The sequence below is a fragment of the Rhincodon typus genome, chromosome 12, assembly GCF_021869965.1.
Source record: "Rhincodon typus isolate 14 chromosome 12, sRhiTyp1.1, whole genome shotgun sequence".
NCBI lineage: Eukaryota > Metazoa > Chordata > Chondrichthyes > Orectolobiformes > Rhincodontidae > Rhincodon > Rhincodon typus.
Genome location: NC_063343.1, coordinates 67,658,747 through 67,681,723, shown reverse-complemented (window position 1 = coordinate 67,681,723; position 22,977 = coordinate 67,658,747). Strand labels below are relative to the sequence as shown.

General features: G+C 39.9%; 1 protein-coding gene across 1 annotated transcript in view; it reads right to left on the bottom strand.

The window, feature by feature from the left end:
* Positions 1-22,977, bottom strand: part of LOC109913631 — a 136,211-nt gene that overhangs the window by 99,207 nt on the left and 14,027 nt on the right. Inside the window, exon 2 of the mRNA XM_048603504.1 lies at positions 2,391-2,513. Coding sequence (XP_048459461.1) covers positions 2,391-2,513 — 123 coding nt within the window. The remainder of the gene's footprint in view (positions 1-2,390; positions 2,514-22,977) is intronic.

The window sequence follows — 22,977 nt, the reverse complement described above, 5'->3', positions numbered from 1 at the left end:
TTTGAGCTTTCTTCCAAATTATAGTCTTGAGAATTTATTTTTTTTCCTTGACTACTGACACAACTGATGTTAGATTTCCTCAGTTTGTCATAAATTCTTCAGGGTTATAACAAGCACCTCTGATCTACAGATTTCAACCAAAGCGCAGGCACAGAGTGAACATATTTGCTAATCTTTCTAAACTAATTTTGTTCTCGACCTTTATCTACCTTTAGCCAGGATGCCTGCAAACTTAAACGGTTTTCAAGCTATGGGTTTCTTCTTCCCACAAAGAAAAATCATTTCCTTACTGTGCCAAATAAAAGTAAGCTAATGTTCTTAATGTTTACTTCCTCTGGTCTGCAAAGTCTCCCAATGCAAACAAATTACTTTCAGGAGTTTCTATCTTGTTAAGATTTAGAATAAAAAAGTGACTCTATAAATGCTGACAAGTTAATTGTTGGAGTGTTCGGTTATGTTTCATTAACTAATTCGATTGAGTGAATATGTGACAGAGTAAGTGAGTTTGTGGGGGCAATCTGTCTCTATGTGCATGCCTGCCTGAATGAGAACCCTAAGACTGGGAATAAGCTGTCCACACCTTCCCTTCCTTGTTCTCCGTCCCACTTCAAAACCTTTCCACAAAGTCAGGAGAAGGGACACCAGCCTGTTTGAAAACAACAAGCAAAAGGGATTCATTTGTTAGTTGCCGTCGCCTTGTACATTTTAATGGTTATTTTAAGCATTAATTCGTTTTATTAATTAATATTTTTTCAACTGTCAAATTATTACTTTATTGATTTTTTTTAAAATCATGCTTAAAATGCCAAAAATTTTCTTTCCGAAATTTGCTTTTTGTCCCTTCAGTGAGAAAAGTTTGATATCGGCCAATCATGAGAAACGGTTGATCAATTCTGGATTGAAACCGTTCATGACCCTTTTTTTAATCTTCACATCCATTTTTCTGCCTTAACGAAAACAGAGAAAACTCCCTTGGGCCGTCTACATCCCAGTAACCCCTTATCCATTCTTGCAAGTCTTTCTGGATCTTGGAGTGGGTTTTGAATCCTCAAGCTTTCAATTGTGCCCACGAGATGCTCCTGGCTGACAAAGTTAGCGAATAGATTTGCTGTCAGAAATTGTGCTTCAGACACGACATATGAGAGCAAAATTAAAATAAGGGAATAAACCAACATCCTTGCCGGTAGATTTACTGGTGCTGTTGGGTAGAGTTCAAACCAGTTTGGCAGGGAAAGGGGACACAGAGCGTTAATAGAATGGGGATGTAGCATAACTTAGTAAAGGAACCAAGACAGAGACGCTTCAGCAATGCTGACACACAAGACAGTACGGGAAGGCGAGATGGCCCTTAGCTTAAAGCATGTGTATTATAGGTAAAACGAATGAGTTAAGGACATGGATTGAGACATGGAATTATGAAATTGTTGTCATCATAATGATGAGGAGCAGGACTGGCAACTCAGCATTCTGAGGTATATGATCCTCAGACAAGACAGGGGAAGGTGTAAAAGAGGGGATTTGAGGAATTTTCTTTTCATCAACAGGGTGGAGAAGACATGACCTGGGAGGGTAATTGAAGTAGGAAACTTCACGATCGTTAAAATGTAACTTGATGAGCATGGGAAATGTTATGACATTCAAGGCTCTGGGCCAAGTGCTGGGATATATTCATACATTTAGAGTAGATTTTTGCTGATGCAGAAATGATGGGCTAAGGGGCCTCTCCCTGCTGTATGATTCTAGGAGGTGGTGTTGCATTATTAATTAAGGAGCCTGTTACTGTCGTAAGGAGGGACTGTAGTAAGGTACAAAAACAGAAGTTGCTGGAAAAGCTTAATTATGTTTACCTGAATCTAAAAAGAACCGCTAGACTCACTTTGTTAAATACGTTACGCATCAAATGGCGGTGTGTTTCCAGACGATTGGTTTGTAGGCTTCCAAGGCGGAATATGAGGTGCCTGCAACCTAATGGTCTCAATATGGACTTTACTAGCTTCAAAATCTCCCCACCCCCGACCTCATCCCAAGACCAGCGCCCCCCCTCATCCCGCCTCCTTGACCTGTCCGTCTTCTCTCCCACCTATCCGCTCCTCCCACCTCACTGACCAATCCCTATCCCCACTTCCTACCTACGCTCACCTTTACTCGCTTCATCCCCGCCTCTTCGACCTGTTTGTTTCCTCTCCACCTATCCTTTCCTCTATCCCTCTTCTATCCGCCTCCCACTCTCTCCCTATTTATTTCGGAACCCCCTTCCCCTCCCCCTTTTCTGATGAAGGGTCTAGGCCCGAAACGTCAGCCTCTCTGCTCCTATGATGCTGCTTGGCCTGCTGTGTTCATCCAGCCCTGCACCTTGTTGTCTCGGATTCTCCAGCATCTGCAGTTCCTACTATCTCTCCTTCAGAGTCCGGATACTTCAGCAAACATTTCATGTATTCTGGCCGAAAATAGGATGCTCTGTGGAACTCCATCTCGGCCAGGTTAGCCTGTCGCAAAGTGAATAAGGACCGGGCCTGAAAATGAACATAGCTCATGGTAAATTTTATGAGGTAACCGGCTAATGTCTACAGCCCGGCGATGTGTTACAAGTACAGCGAGGCAGGTCTCCATTCACACGTAAGATTTCTTCGCTGAAATTACACCCTCTTGTGGTGGTAATGAAAAAGGTCTGTTTCCTTTCTCCCGTTTACTCAATCTGTAATGGGCAGGAACTACTTTGCATCAAACAGTTTCTTCCATATCAAGTTTTGCTGTTTTAAGATGAGCTAAGTATAGTATCTAAGTATATACAGATCAAAATAAGAGAGTATATGAGATCTGGATATAAATTATTTCAATTCAGTGCGCTGCAACTGCCTTGAAGTATTCTGCACTGACTGTCCTCAAACCTGGAGTGCTGAAGAAAACAGTGAGAAGGATTTTGCACGGCCTTAGAGGGACATAGGCGGCTGTCTGGGCAGGAGGATACAGTTTACAAAAAAGAAGTCACAGGACATAATTTGATAGGAAAAAGGGGAGTTCACACACGCCTGATGATACAGGGAAACCTGAAAGACCATAAAGTCAGGACCATAAGAAATAGCAAAAGGAGTCGGTCGTTCGATTCCTCGACCTGCTCCGCCATTCAATAGGATCATGGCTGATCAGGCACTTCTCACGTCCACTTCCCTGAATATCCCCGTAACCTTTGATTCCGCTACTAATCAAGAATTTATCTAGCCAAGCCTTAAATATATAAAAGGACGCCGTCCCCACAGCAAGGAGTTTTAACACTCCACAACACTCTGAGAAAAGAAATTCGTCCTCATCTCAGTCTAAATTGGCGCCCTTAATTCTGAGACTCTGCCCTCTGTTTCCAGACTCTCCCCATGCGGCAACATCTTCTCAGCATTTATCCGGTCAAGCCCTTTAAGAATCCTATATGTTTCAAGATCACTGCTCATTCTCCGAAACTCCAATAAGTAGAGTCCCAACCCATTTCGTCTTTGCTGATAGGGGAGGCAATCCCTCCATGCCGGGGATCAAGAGAGAAACCGAAGGTTCACAATGTTACAGGTGGCAAGACTGGTAATCAAAAACAGTAATTAAAGTCCATTGTGCAGTGTGTGAATGGATCCAGAAGGCGTAAAAGTCAGATAGTTAAGGTAATCATTTAGAGCACATTATTTTCGATTAGTTTGAGTGCTGTGTCTAATGAGGACACCCTATTTTGTAAAGGATCTGACAGCTCTGGAAAGGGAACTAATCTGAATTACCACATAGGTACCAGGGGTGAAGAATGACGTATATTTGGAGAAAATGGATCATTTGTTTTCATTAAAGGAGAGGAAAGCTAAGAAAATGTTTTATAGAGACTGTAACATCATAAAGAAAATCCAGAAAGTAAAGAAAAACTCCTTCCAATGACCAGAAAAGACGGGTGATTCGTAAAAGAAACAGAGGTAACGAGTATTTTTTTTAAAGAATGAGTGGCTGGAAATTGTAATGCACGTCCTGATTTCGTGATCGATACAGCTCTAGCACTAATGTTCAAAAGGAAATTGAATAAATATTTGAAGGAGAGAGAAAAACGGTATGGATTATGAATAGCGCCGTGGAGCTATTTGAATTGCTCTTCCATGAGCTAGCTCATGTTCCATTGGCTGAGTGCTGACCTTCAGTGCATTATTGCGGTAGGATTCTATGATTTAATCAATTTAACTGATGGCATTATTTAGTTATTTGATTCCTATGTTTAAAAACAGAACACAATCTGAAAACAATAACTCAGGCACTGAAAAGGTACATGCTGGTGACGCGAGAAGAATTCCTGGAAACCAATCATCTCAGTGATGGAGACAAATAAATGAGAGAATGGAATGGGGTCCTTACAGGAAGCAGAGTGTGAAGATGTATAGCGCGAAATGTTTTGCATCAAATTACTCTTCATTAGAACTGACAGCAGGTCGGAAAAAGTGATATTTACTGCTTTCTCTACACAAATGCTATCAGACATGCTGAATTTCTGGAGCAATTTCTGTTTTTGAGCCTGCGTGCAGAAATAGCCAGACAAATTTAGGGCTTGGAGTGATATGCAATAAATAATTTTTGATGCACATAGTCATTGTCTGGCGCTATCTCAACAAGTGAGGATCAAATTACATGCTCTTGATTTTCAAGAGGATAGCCATTGAAATATACCTCAGTATCAGCATTCTGGAGGTCTGGTTTGACCACAAATTTAAGTGTACCAGCCATACGAGTATTGTGGCTAAAGAGCTAGGTCAAAGACAGAGAATATTCTGGAAACTTCTGTCATTACTTCCAAATTCATGTCACATGTCCGTACTATGGTGGCATACTCTGCAAATGCTTGGATGAGTCTCGCTACAACAGTGCTCAATATTATTCAAGACAAATCAGCTTGCATTATTTCTACACTATGCCCCATTACAAAAAAACATCATTGCCTCCAACTGGAAGACAGAAATCTACATGTGATCACCCTTGCAAAGCAAATTTTCCATTTGAAAATAGGAGATTTTGCACTTAAAAGTCCTACCAAACATAAATACCAGGCTCAAACATCCTACCAAACATGAGTAGCTGGCTTTCAGTACAAGTAGCAAAAATCCACTAGAAAATTAATTATCTTAGATTTTATAGAGTCAAACGGCATGGAAACAGAACCTTCAGTCCAACTGGTCCAAGACAATGAAATTTCCCAAACTAAACTAATCCCACCTGTAAAGCCAAGAAGTAAAACTAGCAACAAGAGTTTACCAGCTCAATGTTAAAGGCATATACTGAGCATGGTGTGTGCTATTCACAAAAGAGCTCTCTGACAGAAATATGGATATATTCACCTTGGAGGAAACCCAGCTAATGGCCTACACAATCCATCAAGCTCAAGTTCCAGGCTACCCACCAATTGCACACAAGGAAACCAGGACATATAACCTAGCCAGATGTATCAAGGAAAGAATCACTAAACAGACAGTAGGGCTAAAATCAAATGACTTCTGCATTATCTGCATTAAAGTAACTATTTGACTATCACAAATATCAACAAATCACCAAATGACTGTTGGCCTAATATCATTAGTCCCTGAGAATAAAGACTGACTTGCTTCCACTCAGGTATTCTGTGTCCTGAAGTGGCTAAACAATGTTATGTTGGACTGCCACAGATGTTTGAAGAGATGGGTGCTGGGATGCTCTGGTTATGGCATGCTTGTTTGCACTTGATCTCTATCTGAGTCTGTCAGAGATGCTAATAATGGTTGGCACCTTCACAAATGTTTTTTTTCTCCCTCCACTTTCGATGGTCTAAAGATTCCTGTGAGATAGTGGGGATATTACTTTTTTTTCAGGGAGGCTTTTAATGCATCCTTGAAGTATTTTCTCTGCCCTCCAGTTGATGTGAAAGCGCTCAGAGCCAAGAGCTTCTTTTGCAAATCTTGTGTCAAGCATGCAGGAAATGTAGCCCAAACAAACTAAATGATTGATAGGAATCAGTGCTTCAATACAGGGATGTTGACCTGAGAGAGGGCATGAATATTGGAGCACCTATTTTGCAGGTGGATTTTCAGCACTATGCATGAGCATTATCTGAGGAGAGATATATTGGCATTGGATGCAGTGCAAGGAAGGTTCACTGGGCTGATATCAGGTATGGAGGGATTGTCTTATGAGAAGAGTTTGAGCAGATTGGGTCTGTACTCTTTGGAATATAGAAGAATGAGAAATAACGTTATTGAACTGTACAAGATTCTTAGATGACTTGACAGGGGTTGTTTCTCCATATGTGAGAGTCTCAGACCAGAGGGCACATTCTCACAATAAGGGATCACACATTTAAAACAGAGATGAGAATGTTGAATTCTTTGCCACAGAGAGCTGCTGACCCTGGGTCATTATGTACATTCAAGCTGAGATAGACAGATTCTTAATAAGTATCATAATTTAGGGTTATGGAGGAAAGGCAGGAAAATGGAGTTGAGCATTATCAAATTAGCTGTGATCACATTGAATGACAAAGGAGACTTGATGAGCTGAATTCCATTCTACTCCTATGTCTTATGGTCTTATGGTGATATTTTCAAAGTTTTTGAGGTGTGTACTGCACATTGTCCATAGTTTTGGTCATACAGGAGAACAGGAACATTGCCGTGTTGTAGACCATGAAGTTGGTTTGAGATCTGTGTTACCAACATTCTTTCAAAAATCACACAAGCCTGCACTGTTAATGGCAATGTTAAATTTCATCATTGATATCTGCAACCACTCAGAGGAGACTCCTAGAATATGGAATTCATCCTCATAATCCAATGGTTGACCATGTATTTCGTTCATCAGGCAGCAGTGTTGTGCAATGTGGCCAGCCAGTTATAGACATTTTGTGCTCCTGTTCTGTAGTCTAAGGCCCACTTTTTCATTCTTCCTTTGCGAATGCATCAATGATTGCTTGGAGCTTGACCTCTCAGTGTACATCCACAAAGTTGTCATTTGCATTGTGCAGATGATAACCGGGGTTGGGAGGTCTTTATTCTGGAGTGGTTGTGATGCAGCTTGAACAGTTTCCCATTCAACTGGTTGAGAAAATCAAATTCAGCAGGGTCTTTCATGGACATGAGGGTGGGTTTTGTGGAAAGGATTTGGGAAATTTCTTAGACACCATAACACATCTATGCATGAGCCTGGTGTGCATATGTATTTGGTCTGTGGTGGATCCATTGGTGAGGATCATGGCTTGCAATTTTGCAATCCCAACAATCTACAAGGACAACTTCAAAAGCCAATGCATAAGTGGTGGAACCTCAACAACAACACGATGGGAGAACAATAGTGAAACTGGGTCTTAGTTGCATGACTTCAAACTTGTATACAATGCAAAGCAGCCTAGCACTTTCAATGATGTAAGTTGGAAAGACGAGGCACTTGAAAGTTTCTTCACAACAATGTTAGCAATGGTTAACCACTTATATGCTCTCACCAAGTGCTTCCAATCCTGCCACACTCCTAAATTGCTGAAGTCTCACTCACACATCAGTCTCGAACTACGGTCCATTGATCCAAAATGAAAATCACTGAAAAGATAAAAGTATGCATATGGCAGATACATAGAAACCACTACTAATCAGATCCTACCATTCGCTGAAAATTGCAACTACTTGACTCAAATTCTTAAACTGGGAGCCACCAAATTTGTTTTGTGAAGCTTCAGAGAAATTTCAATCCCCTTCTGCATACGGGAAGATGAAAAAGTCTTGAAATAATGCAGGGAAAATTGAGACTTCAATTTGGAACAACATTCATACTCTAGCAGAATAAAGTTTGCCTCATAAAACGGTGAAAGCCAATGGAGAATATTTGATTTCACTCATTCTAACCAAAAGATCATCCAATCTCTAACACTCCCGTAGCAACCATACCAATGGCCCAAATAAGGAGTGTTCTTGTGATGCAGAAGTGTGTAACATCTCTGAACAGGTTGATCAGAAAATATCTACCAATGGCCCAGAATCAATTCTGATACTATGACTTCACAACTTCAAATAAACTCAAAGACTTATTTGAGGTTTATAACTCAAAAGCCAGCAGGGATGGTGAGCAAAGGGTAAATAGCCTTGAGCAAGTTTCTGAAGACGGCACCAGAGTAGGTAAACTTCTCAAGTGTACATAAGATGTGTACTGTTTCCTGACAGCAACCAAATCAGGCCAAGCAAAAGGAACCAATGGAATTAACACAGAATTCATGAAGAGTGTAAACCAACAAAGCAGTTTACCATCATCCACAGCACAAAGATCTTTTTCAGAAACCTGACAGCAATTCAAGTTATTTGCCAATGTCAGCTAGGAAGCCACTCAATAGCTGACATAGCTACCATCTCATCACTCAGCTGGCAATAACATACATGGACTACAGCAGGTCAAGAAGGCAGCACACCACCACCTTGTCAAGAGCAACTACCAACAAGCAAGAAATGTTGTCCAGCCAGCAATGACCACATGCCATGAATGAATAAATAAAAATAAACTCCCACCTTAGAAGCACCAATTAAACTCCCCTGCCCCTACATCCACCCAAACGCTCACACTCAAATTCAACAGGAAGATTTTCATATAGGCTAAACTGCTCTGAGAAAGTCCTTATACCGGCTTCAACTATTGATCCTCGTTTTGACAGAAGCCTGAAAGCAGGAACTGATTTTGTTGACATATACTGTGCCTGTTTCACAGAGTAGCATTCAGACATGTTGCTGAAACTCCCATTAGCATCTGCTATGTGAAAATCCCACAATCATGTAACTCCATGATCAAGAGCTAAAAGTTCCATGTGCATCTTAAAGGTCAAAGCAGAACTGGTCCTCCAACAGGGACCAGTTATCATATTGGCCTTCTATGTCACATCTATCTGTGATCTCCAACCCACAAAGTTAAGTCTCTTTGCATAGCTGATAATCTAATACTAGCCCACAAAATTAAGACTCCTTGCATAGCATGATAACCTGGTATTGGCCCAAGAACTGTCAGACATTGAGAAAGCATTCAATCAAGATGAATGTTCCCTGTAAGTTTACTTTGTAATATTGAGATAAATGCTGTTGAGCCTGTCATTTCATCTTCCAAACCAAGTAATTCAATGGTCAGGGAAGAATTCACTGTCCAATTCTATGGCTGACCAATCAATCATGACCCAAAGCCTAAATGCCTTGGTATCATTGTTGAACATACATTCACCTACAAATAATGACACCAAAGAATTGGAACTAAGATCAAGATGAATCAGAGACTATGTGTGACATATTGTTTCATCTTCCCCCTCAATCCAAAAGCCATGTGCTAGTACTCAATCTTGTTCTGGGATTATTACTAATACATGGTAAGCATCAGTTTGGTAAATTCTGAGAATTATTTCTTGAACTGAGACCAACACAGCTCAAGTGGATTCCTGTCCTAATATCCATTGGAGTTGAGGATGTATGCTGGAAAAAGATCCTCAGGAAACACCGCTGCTGCCTATCATCTAGCAAAGCACTCTGATTTGTCACAGGACATCAAAGAAAAACTTTGCATCTGTCTGAATCCTATATGCCCTAAAGAAATGTCATGTCAGACTCAAGTCCGTACCTCTTGGTTGGTTACAAGCATCACAAACTATAATCCAGTCATGGATCTGACAGGGGTGGTCCGATGTTTCAAGACAAAGATTTGTACAACCCACAACCATTTGAGGATGGGGCAGGGAAGATGCTGCACAAGAAAGAGAAGGAACAAGGCTACCTATCCAAGACAGATGTATGTGACAATTAATCATTCATTCATTCATTCATCAAATTTGGAACTTAATTCTGAAAGTGGCATTTGATGCTTTCTCCATTATTAGTTGTAAATTTGAGCTTGTTAGGTTGTGTTATCTGAAGATAGCAAGTGGTGTAGAGCAAAATGTGGATATGTGTTCATGTTGAATCACAGATCAGCAATAACTACATTGAATGATAATGAAATATGGGGAGTAAGTGGCCTATCCCAGGTCCTATATTCTTATCTTGTTATGATGGTGATCATATAACTATTGTCCTTGTTGTTTGAAGTGGAAGAGGTCAGAGGTTTGAAATGTGCTGTCAAAGAAGCCTTGTCAAACTAGAGCTGGATGAACACAGCAGGCCAAGCAGCATCATAGGAGCAGGAAGGCCTGATTAATGATGTGATTACACATTCCAGAACATCAGAGTGAAATACTTTCGAATGTCCTATGCTTTGTCTTTTGCCTTCGAAAACAACTCATTGGCCAAGGTGACTTTCTTTGTAAGAAAGCTGATCTCTGCAATGATATATTTTTCACTTTCCAAAGTATTTATGTACTTGGGTTTAGTTAGAGAGATAAGCATTTGAACTTACGTAGTACTGATTGGGTATGTATTGCATTTGTAGTAAATAAATTTTGTTATGATAACAAAGCAATACCGATGTTCATTATGAATTCTGATTAATATATATCTTGTTGCTTAAAAGCTAAATTAGATAAAGGTATTTAAATGAGCATCTTGGAAATATTTAAAGAATGTGTGCATTAATTGTTATTAATTCCTGTCTGGCACCAAAACAATTTTTTTACACATGTTGTGGCTCATAGAATGGTGTGACTAAAGAGACAGTAACTTTTCCAGCCTCAGTCATAACAAAAGCAAGATGAAGTACTTCAAGAAATAGATGAAATTACAATGGGATACTTGCAAAGAAAATTTTGAATGTATTAATAGACACATATTTTCCATGACCATTATTACCTGTTGCACCTATACCAATAAAGTCTTTTCTTTCTATAGCCTTCCTATCACCTTCCTGTCACCTCCTTCACTACCATTACTTTACCTTGCACCCCATTGTACATTACACAGGTGTAAATGTAGTGTATGCATGTTGCATGGTCCCACACATACAATTAGATTGTACTGGAAGTCATAGAATAACAGAAAACATGGAAGATGTTGTGTCACCATATTGACCCTTTAGCAAGTGCAACAAGGAATACATGGCTTCACACTTGGAAAGTCTCATCACATGAGTCTCCAGTGCAAGCTCTGTACTCTCTATAAACCTCTTACACCTGTGTCTGCTTGGTGCTCATCCTGCACTGTCACCTAAAGTGAGGCCAGGTTCCTTGTTTTCCTTTGGCTTATGATACTTTGGTGACCATCCTCTGGCTATTTCAGACCTGGAGAATGCTGGAATGCCGTTCTTTGATGTTCAGAAACTACTCTGCAGATCTAGAATGCCCTGAGAAGAACTCCATATTAAAAGGTCCACTAAAAGGCCCTAGCAAGGCACAAGTGTAAGTTCCTGCTAACTTAAGAAGTGTGTAGAGCTGAAGGACACTTCTGCTTTTTCACTGTTCCTCACCTACCACGCTGAAGAAGCTTCTTGGGGGAGTTGGTGTCATTAATACCTGGCTGCAAGTTTGGTGCCCGCTGAGTGGATTAATTGATCTAGCCCTGTATGAGGTTAACATATCTGTCAATGGAGGAAGACAAGCACACAGATGTCAGGCAAATGGCAGCACTCCAGACTTTCGTAGACTCCCTCATCATTCATGTCAGTTTGCATAAATGAATGAAACTGTACAGAATACCCAGCAACACCTAAGGCACTGGAAACAACAGGAAACACAGAACTGTTGACTCTGCAAAATCATCCTGAATAACATCTTTGGCTAGTTCAAGACTGAGAAAGGTATACCATAGACCAGACAAATAACCGACCATCTCAGTCATACTCATTGAATCATACATCGCAGACAATACCACCATCATCCCTGGGTATGTTCTGTCCCACCAGCAGGACACCCCCAACAGATTGGGAGCACACTGGCATACAATTGGAAGGGAGTTGCCCTGGGCTCAACATTGTCTCTAGAACCCTTAGATGTCATGGCATATTGTCAAAAATTGCCAAAGAGCCTGAAGATTGAACAAGTGTGATATTAAGGAGCTGTCACAAAACTGAAATCAATGGAAATCAGGGAGAAAACTCACCTCTGTTTGGAGTCATACACAGCACAAAGAAAGATGGTTGCAATGGTTGATGGTCAGTCATTTTGATTCCAGAGCATCTCTGCAAGAGCACTTAAAGACAGTGACTTAGGTATACTCATCTTCAGCTGCATCACCAATGACTTTCCTCCATCATCTTATGTCATAGAGTCATACAGTACAGAAACAGACCTTTCAGTCCATCCTATCCATGCTGACCATGTTTCCCAAGCTGAACTTGTGCCACTTGCCTGTGTTTGGCCCATATCCCTCTAAGCCTTTCTATTCATGTACCTGTCGAAATGTCTTTTAAACATTGAACTGTACTTGCATCAATCACTTCCTCTGGCAGTTCATTCTATATACGAACTTGACAATTTGTTCCACATACAAACCACCTTGTGTGAAAACGTTGCCCCTCAGGTCCCTTTTAAATCTTTTTCTTCTCACCTTAAAATTATGTCCCTGAGGTTGAACTCCCCCACCCTAGGGAAATGACCTTTGCTATTCACGTTATCTATGTCCCTCAAAAGTTTATAAACCTCTGCAAGGTCACTCCTCAACTTTCTACATTCCAGTGAAAAAAGTCCCAGCTAATCCAGCCTCCCCTTCTAACTCAAACTGTCCGGTCACAGCAACATCCTAGTAAATATTTTCTTAACCCTCTCCAATTTAATAATATCCTTCCTATAGCAGGGCGACGAAAACTGCACACAATACTCTAAAAATGGTCCCACCACTGTCCTATACAATCTCAACATGACATCCCACCTCCTATACTCAGTTGTCTGTGTAACAAAAGCAAACATACTAAATGCCTTCTTAGCCTCCCTATTTACCAGTGACAAAATTTTCAAAGAACTGTGTACCTGAACCCGTAGGTCTCTCTGTTTGACATCACTACCCAGGACCCTATTACTAATTGCATAAGTCCTGCTTTTGTTTATTTTATCGAAATCCAATACTTTGCATTTATTCAAATTAAACTGCATCTGCCACTTCTCAGCACACTGGCCCAGTTGATCAAGATCCCTTTGTAATCTTAGGTAACCTTCTTCATTGTCCACTTTACCACCAATTTTGGTGTGATCCGCAAACTTACTACCATGCCTTCTAAATTCTCATCTCAATCATTTATTTGAATGACAAACAATGCTGGAACACCGCTGGTCACAGGCCTCCAATCTGATAAACAACCCTCCTCCATTACCCTCTGTCTGCTACCATCAAGCTAATTTTGTATCCAATTGGCAAGCTCTCCCTGAATCCCATGTGATCTAACTTTGTCAAAGGCTTTACTAAAGTTCATGTAGACAACGTCTAATGTTCTGCCCACATCTATCTTTTTGGTTACATCATCAAAAAACTCAATCAAGTTTGTAAGACATGATTTCCTATGCACAAAGCTATGCTGACTATTCCTAAACAGTCCTTGCCTCTCCAAATGCATGTAAATCCTATCTCTTAGAATCCTCTTCAACAACTTATGCACCACTGATGTCATATTGACCGGCCTATTTTTTCCAGGCATCTCCTTACAGCCTTTCTTAAATAAAGGCACATTTGCCACCATCCAGTCTTCCAGCACCTCACCTGTGGCTGCAGATGATACAAATATCTCTGCTCGGGGCCCAACAACTTCTTTGCTAGCTTCCCATATCATCCTGGGATGCACTTGTCCCAGAGATTCAACTTTAGATGCTATAGGAAGGATAGAAAGGGAGGCAAGACAGGAGGGGAATGGTGCTTTTGTTTAGGGAAAGCATTACTGCTGCACTTATTCCTGAGGGATCATCCAGTGAAGCTGTATGAGTGTAACCCAGAAATAAGAAGAGGCTGATCACCTTGAGGAGACTACTATAGCCCACACCACCCCACCCCCCTAACATTTAGCGTGAAACTGAGGAGTAAATAAGTAGAGAGAGCGCAGATATGTCTAAGAATAATAAGGTTGTAACAGTAAGGGATTTTAACTTTCTAAACATAGACTGGGACTGTCATATAGTGTTAAAGGCTTGGATGGTGAGGAATTTATTACATGTGCTTTATCAATATTTAGAGGTACCGACTAAAGACGGAGAAAAACCTGACCTTCTCTTGGGAAATAAGGCAGGGCAAGTCAGTGAAGTGTTAATGGGGAAGCACTTTGGGACCACTAATCATAGTTCTATGAGTTTCAAAATAATTACGGAAAGGATCGGCCTTGTATATAAGTGAAAGTTCTTAATTGGAGTAGGGAAAATTTTGATGGTATGAGACAGGAATTTTCAAGAGTTGATTGGAGTAGACTGAATGCAGGCAAAGGGGTGACTGACAAGTGGGAGGCTTTGAAAAGTGAGATAACAAGAGTACAGAGGCAGTATGTTCCTGTTAGAGTGAAGAGTAAGGCTGGCAAGAGTTGGGAACAATGGATGAGTAACAGCTTTGAAGCTCTAGTCAAGAATAAGAAGGAGGCACATATTAGATGTTAACAACGGGGATTAAGTGAATCTATTAAAGAGTATTAGGGGTGAGGGGGCATTCATAAAATGTAAATCAGGAGGACAAAAAGATGATATGAGATAGCCTTGTCTGATAAGGGTCAGGATAATCCAAAGAGATTCTACAAGTACATTAAGAGTAAAAGAGCAACTAGGGACAGAATAGGGCCCCTTAAAAATCAATGAAGTTATCTATGTATGGAACTATGTATGGAAATGGGAGAGATACTAAAAGTATATTTTATGTAAGTGGCTATAAGAACAGGTCAGGGGTTAGGAATTCCGTTGTGAATAATTCTCTGATGGTTACAGCTCCAACAATGCTGAAAATGCTTGACTCAGTCCAGCACAAACAGCCTGCTTAAGTTACAAAATATCTATAAACATTCACTCCTGCCACCACCAATGCTCAGTAAGTGCACAGTGTACAATCTACAAGGTAACGTTGCTTACACAGTGCCTTCCAAATCCATGGCCACTACCATCGAGAAGCACACGATCAGCAGATACGTGGGAGCACCAACTGCCAATTCTCCCCAAAACTCTCTTAACGCTAACATGAAATTATATTGCCATTCCTTTGGTGTTTTAAAACCCTTTCTAATGGTATTGTGGATTTACCTAGACCAAATGAATTGAGTGGTTCAAGCCAGGAGCTGACCACCATCTTCTCAACGGCAACTACAGATGAGAAATAAATGCTAGCCCAGCTAGTGACACTCCCATTCCATAAATGAATTCAAAAGCAAAATCTGCAAGCACCATCAGATGCTAACACTGCAGTTTTGGGATTTTCTTCCATTTTGATGATGGCAGAATCCAGTCATCAGCCTCAGATACATCATCTCCCTGGCTTCCTGTAGCCCTCTGACTATCACTAGCCTTGCTGTCAAAGAATCCATTAGTTTGTTGGGCTCATTTATTTCTAAATTATTTCTATGGCCACTTCCTTAAGTAATCTGGACTGCAGATCATCAGGTCCTGGGGATTTATCAATCTTAAATCATATCATTTTTTCCAACAAAATTTCTCTACCCTAATACAGATTTGCTTCAGGTTCTCCCTAGCACTAAACCTTGTATTCTGCATCATTTGTGATATTTTATTTGTGTCCTCTTTTGTGAATACAGAAACGAAGTATGAATTTAGTTTGTTGCGCTGTTTCTTTGCTCCTCATTATAATATGCCCCATTTCTGACTGGAGAGGACATACCTTAGTTTTCACCAACCATTTTCTCTTTCTGTACCAATAGAAACTTTTATACTCTGTTTCACGTTCCCTACAAGTTACTCACATATTCTATTTTTCCCTTCTTAATCAATCCTTTGATCCTCTGTTGCTGACTTGTAAATTATGTCCAATCCTCAGGTCTGTTTTTTTTTTGTCAATTTGTATGCCTGTCTTTTGCATCTTCTTTTTATTCCTTCACAGGATGAGGGCATCGCTGGCTAGGTCAGCATTTATTCCCCAACCCTACTTGCCCAGAGGGCCAGTCAGCCACATGGCTGTGGATCTGGATTCACATGTAGGACCGATAAGGGTGACAGCTGCCTTTCCTAAAGTGCCTCAGTGAACCAGATGGGTTTTTCCAATAAAATAATGCAATGGTTCATGAAGATAATTAGGCTCTTATTTCCACATTCTTTTTATTGAATTCAAATTTCACTAACTGCCATGGCAGGATTTGAATCCAGATCTCCGGAATATTAAGTGGGTCTCTGGGTCAAAAGACCAGTAACAATGCCATTTGGCAACCATCTCCCTGATTTAATGTAATGTCTAATTTCTCCTATAAGTCATGCTTTGGCCACCATTCATTTTGCACTCTTGCATCAAACAGGAATAAATAATTTTTGTAGTTCATCCATTCAGTCTGTGAATGTTTATCATTGCCTATCTACTGTTATTCATTTCAGTAACATTTCCCAATCCATCATAGCCAACTCAACCTCTTACCATTGTGGTTTCCTTATTAGAAATCAGGACCATAATCTCAGAATCAACTACTCCATTCTCCATATTAACTAAGAATTCTATCAGATTGTATTCGCTCATTCTCAAGGGGTCTCTCACAACTACATTACTAATTATCCTTTTTCATTGCATAATATCCAGTCTAAGATGGCCTGTTCTCTAGTTGGTTCCTCCACATATTGTCCAGAAAACCATCCTGTGTACACTGTAAGAATTCCTCCTCTACAATGTTGTAAATAAGTTGTTCTGCCCAATCTATATTGAAATAAAAGTCACCTATAATTACAGGGGTTCCTTTACCACATGCATCTCTGATGTCTGCTGGCATGATTGTGACTCCGAATGAGCACCCAGAGGTGTGAGAGTTTCTGTAATGCTAGTGGATGCGGGGCAATCATGTGACAGTGCACCATTAGAAACCAGCCTTTTCTTTCAGAGCTGGTTGACTGTTCCTCAGTTACTGCATTTCCTCTGTCTGACTTGCATGGGGGAAATGACAGATGAAAAGATTGTTCATTTCCCTTTGTATTCTTCCAGACGTGTTTAGTATGAATTTCAATGTGTCAAGTGATATACACTGCATTATGTCTGGTGTGCTCCAGAGCTTAGTATGTCTCTGTGCTTAGCCAACCCATAAATTCATGTCACATCACCTGGCATGGAATAGCTGCAATGCTGCCCTGCCAGTTCAAACATTTCCTCTCCCATAAATGTTAGAATGTCATGTATTTGCCAGTTATGATTCATGCTTCAATATTATTACCTGTCTTCTCCTACAAACACAAACATGAACGTTTTCATTGTCACATGAAGACAGCCATGTCACTTGTAATAGGTAAGCTATACTGGCAGCTCACAAATAATTCTTGTTTGTGGACATACTCAAGGTACGTTGCTGCAAGATTCAATTGCAGATATATTCCACTCAACAAAATGCACCCATGCCTCTGGCAATATATGCTGCTGCCTAACCTCATTGACACAGTGTTTATCACTTCCCTTCTCCAAACTAATGCTTTGGCTTTTAACATGTAAGTATGAAAGGGAGAGATGATATGGAGTATTCATATTGGCTGACCATTCAAGGGGGAATAGGTTCAAGTTATGGTGGTGACACTGTGGCCACTGACTACCTGTGAAATCTCAATCCAGATTTCTTGATCGGTCAGTTAATCCCATTCTCAAAGCTAGAGAGAAAAAGGATTTCCCACCATGGCAGCACAGAACTTCTAGGCTTCTACAAACTAAGGTCTTCCTCCTTAGACTATTTCTCTTTCTCTGCTCCCCATATCTTAACAGGTCCCAAAATAATGAGTGCTCGTATCCATTTAAATACAGTATCTTCCAGGGTTCACTCATATGTTACATTCCTACTTCTCCTCCTTCTTCCATTCTGCTATTGGATGGCCTACTTGCCTTCCGATTTGACCATCACATGTCACTGGTCCATCCATAACCAAGCAACAAATTCATCAGCTTTCACGTTGGATAACTTGACCGTGGCCCTAGAAGCAATATCTTGCCACTACACTGCACAACAAGTGGAAACAGGGTAAATTTGGAGAAAGTATCTATTCCCCTTAATATCTGAAACATTTCAAACTTCTAAATCCTGTGGATAATTTCCCACATTGTACCCCCTATATCAGATTTTTCTCAGTTGGTCAACCTATGTATATCACTTTGTAACTTGTTTACTCCTCTTTAAAGCTTACATTTCTATCTATCTTTCTGTCATCAGCGAATCTAATAACAGTAACCTTCAGCCCCTTCATCCAAGTCTAATCTACTACTTTTAATTTAACCCTTGATTTCTAAAAATCAGTCTAGTGAATCTATGTTACAGTCCACCAAAGTCCATATATCTTTCCTAACCTGCGATATCAAGGAATGCTTACATTATTCTAAGTGTCAGTTGACCAGTGATTTATATAGCTGAAGCTTAATTTCTACCCTTTTCTATCCTAACTTTTGTAGATATGAATGTCAGCATTCAATTAGACTTTTGATTTTTTTTTTGTGCCTCTTCATGGCACATTAATTATCTATTTACATTGACATTCAGGTCAATTGAGAAGGACACCGGTTCACATAATCCTCATTTTGAAATGACCTCTCTATGATTTAAAGTGCATGATCTCATATTTCCCTGTGCTGGAAAAAAAAATTGTCATGGGATAGCTGGCACAAATAAAACAATCATGAAAATTTTCATAATTTTAAATTGCAATATGAATGAATCACAATGCCTCTGCTCTGCATTATCTACAAATTTTGATTTGTCACTTTTTCTTTTTTAATATGTAAGTCTTTATCATTTACCGTGAATATAAGTCTTTAATAGTACAGTCATAGTTAAGGCTGCAGTACAGATGCTCACTTGACATCCTAAATGATCCTTGAGAATATGGTGCTGAGCTGTCTTCCTGTGCTGCTGCACCCAAGTGTTGTTGGGAAGGGAGGTGTAGGGAAATTAACATTCCATGGTTGATTATTTATAATCACACAATCAAAGAATATTAATCAATTAATCCATTTGCATATTATTCTACTCAACTCTGGTCAATGCATATTTTATTACTTTAATATTGCGTGACTCTGCTTTAAACTTTCTTGATTAAGAAATGCACCGTGGGATTGTGAATAAATTGAAAACAATACATTAATGTTTTGGAGATAAGGAAAGGCTGAGCATTCCTCATTTAGCAAATTTCCATTTCCTGATTGTGAGAATAAGCAAATTTCAAGGCGAATAAGACAGAATTCAAATACTACCAACTTGTTACCCCCCTTTGCAGTTAAAAGATAGCTTTTAAAAATCATGGTTACAGCTGTACACTGCTCCGGCTATTTTAAAAATTTCTTTTAGAAATGAAGCAACCTTGTGACTAATTACAACCTTTGTATCAGATAACCTTGTAACAATGTATTTAAGCACTTTTAGACTTTCATTATTGAAGACTATGTGATTCCGAATATGTCACTGCTTCACTATTTTACATACACTGTATAACAATATGTTTACATCCATACATGGTGATCTTCTGTACTAGTTTTATATAGTTTTGAAGTTATAAGCAACTTCTTACCCTATATCTTTTGGCTTCAAAGGAAAGGTAATAAAAACTCTTTGCAGGCAGTGAAACAAAACAAAAAGTTAACAGACAAATCACTTCTATGAAAGAACATAACATTCATGGTAGGTGTCTGATTTACTGGAAACTTTTCCAATGAAGGAAAAATTAGGCCTAAGGCTCCAGGCTTACATCGCTTTGTCTGGGAATCAGAGAGCCTGCAGAGTTATAAGAACAGCACATAGGAATTAGGAGCTGGATTAGGCAATTCTGCCCCTTGAGCATTCTCCGCCATTTGATATAATCATGTCTGATCTCATCTTGGCCTCAACTTGACTTTCCTGCCCAGTCTCCATAACGATCAATCTATTACAAATTAAAAATCTGTCTATCCCCTCCTTAAATTACAATGGCATCCACCGTACTTGAGTAGTGAATTCCACAGATTCTTGACCCTTTGAGAGAAGTAACTTGTCCCCATTTCTCTTTTAAATTTGCTACCCTGTATGCTAAAACTGTGATTGTCATTCTAAGTTTCCCCAAAACGAATCATCCTCTCCAAGTCTACGTTGTCCCCTTTAGCATCTTATATACCTCAATTAGATTCTCTCTCATTTGTCTAAAATCTGTAGAGTAAGAGCTCAACCTCTCTTCAAAAGACAATTCCTGATCTCTTGAATCAATCTAGTGAAACTTGTGCGCATTGAAAGGAGCAGCTCAAAGCAGGAGGCTATAAATTGGGGCTAATGCTCGAGACATACATCACTTACCTTGTGAGTCAAGCAGGCAGTGAGTCTGTGGACCTGCAAGGGAGGAGCTTAGAACAGGGCATTATAAATCAGGGCTGAGGCTCAAGACCTACACCACTTACCTTGGGAGTCTGACAAGTAGCCAAGCCTGAAAGGAATCCACTCTCACTGAGTTTAAAACAGAATGAAAAAGCAAAGAGTGGCGACACGGGAAAATCTCATGCTAATTGTTTGGTTAGAAACTGCTGTTGGGGGTTGTCTACAATTTGTTGTAAATTAGAAAAGTGCACTTTTTAATTCAAGTAGCTGTACTTGGATCTAACTAAGAAAGTTATGGCCACTATAATAAGAAAATAAAAAGCAATAAAGGGAAGTAATGCTTTGACTTAAAGAAAGGTTTCCAAAGACTATAGGCAAGGACTTTGCATTGCAGTGGGAGTGCTTGAAGTGAACTAATGTCCTCAGCAAATCAAATGTGGAGGTGCCAGTATTGGATTGGGGTAGACAAAGTCAGAAGTCACATGACACCAGGTTAGAGTCCAACAGGTTTATTTGAAATCACAAGCTTTCAAAGCATGCTCCTTCATCAGGTGAACTGGAGGGAGACGCACAGGCACAGAATTTATACACAGGGAGATAATGGTAAAATAATCTCAGGTAATTAAATGTGTCAAAAGATAAATACGAACAGTGTGACTGGAGTGTTGACAGGCTGAATAATACATCATTTGCAAGTGATCAAAAGTGTCAAATAGCAAGAGTAAAGTGTCAAAAGCTGAATAGCAAGTGAAGGGATGACCTATGATCTGATTAATAATTACAAAAAATCAAAAATAGGATGGTGCTAGAGACAAACCAAATAGCTGGAATAACATGATAGGTATAAGCGTTGCATGATGATGGTCTAACCAAAGTAACAAGTAATCAAAAACTGTACGAACCAATTGAAGTAGAGAGATAATAACAAGTTATCAAGGTGAGGAACTCCTGCAGACATGTCCTGGAGCTGAGATAACTGATCTCTAATCTCCAAAACCAGCTTCTTATATGCTAGGTATGACTCCAACTAGCAGAGGTTTTGCCCCCTTATAACCATTGATTCCAGTTTTGTTAGGGATCCGTGATGGAACACTTGGTTGGATGTGGCCTTTATTTCAAGGGCTATCACTTCACCTCTGGAATTCAGCATTTTTTTTTTGTCTATGTATGAACCAAGGTTATTGCTGAGCAGGTGCTGCTTGATAGCATTATTGATGATACCTTCCATCACTTAACTCATGACTGAGGGTAGACTGAAGGGGTAATAATTGACTTGGTTGGATTTGTCTTGCTTTTTGTGTGTAGGATTTATCTGGGCAATTGTACACATCGTTGGATAAATGCCAGTGTTGTCACTGTGCTGCAAGAGTTTGGCTAGGGGAGCAGCAGGTTCTGGAGCACAGTCTTCAGTACTATTGTTGGAATGTTGTCAGGGCCCACACTCTTTGCAGTTTCCAATGCTTCCAACCATTTGTTGATACCATGTGGAGTGAATTGAATTGGCTGAGAATTGGTACCTGTGATGCTCAGGACCACTGGAGGAGATCGAGATGGATCATTCACTTGGCACTTTTGACTGAAGATTGCTGTGAATGCTTCAGCTTTGTTAGTGAATTACGAAACCAATGTATTGGCGGGGAAGGGTATGACCTCAAAAATCATGATATAGAATCTGCAGCGGTAGAGGTACAGAACACCAAGAGGACATAAAATGTTTTGGGGGTTTGTCTATATGCCCCCAAGCAGTAATGGAGATGTAAGAGAAGGCATTGAACAAGAAATCAGACAGGCATGGAATAAGGGTGCAACTGTAATCATGGGCGAGTTTAAACATATTGTGGAGGATGATTTCCTGGAGTTCCTTACATGATGGATTTTTAGACAATACATTGAGAAAGCAACCGCAGATCGGCCATTCTAAACTGGTATTATGCAATGAGAAAGGGTTATCTTATGACCTTGTTGTGCAGGGACCTTTGTGGAAGAGCAATCATATTATGATGGAATTCTTAATTCGGGTGGGGAGAGAAGTCGTTAAATCCAAAAACTAGGGTCCTGAATCTAAATAAAGGGAACTGTTTGGATATGAGGTGGGGATTGGCAAGGATAGATTGGGGAACCTTACTAAAAGAGTTGATGGTGAATAGGCAATGGTTCATATTTAAAGAAGACATGCATGAATTGCAAGAATTATCTCTGATTATCAATTAAAAATCATAGCTTAAAGAAACTGGTGAAGTTAATACAAGCTGATTTTCTTCAGGTTCCAAGTAGATTACTGCAGAGAACAGAAAGAGTGCTTCTGGCTGAGAGAGACCTGAAGGCTTTACTGTATCTTGTTCCCTGCCACAAGCCATTCATTTACCTGAGAACAAATCACAGGCGGCAAGAATGCCTTTGGTATTGATAACTCACACTAATCCTCAAACCAATCAACTTCTTGGTGCCAACCAAGGTGCCAATTGTATACTTAATCTCTCAGATCCATTTAATTTCCTAACACTGCTTTAACCCAAAGTTATGTAAAATGTGCTGACAATACAATTTATCAAATCGCTTGTTTTCTAACCATGCAAGAATATTTAGTTTTAAAAGCAGCTCCTATCTCATTTCAGTCCATAATTAAAACCGTAAAGATAAAAAGTC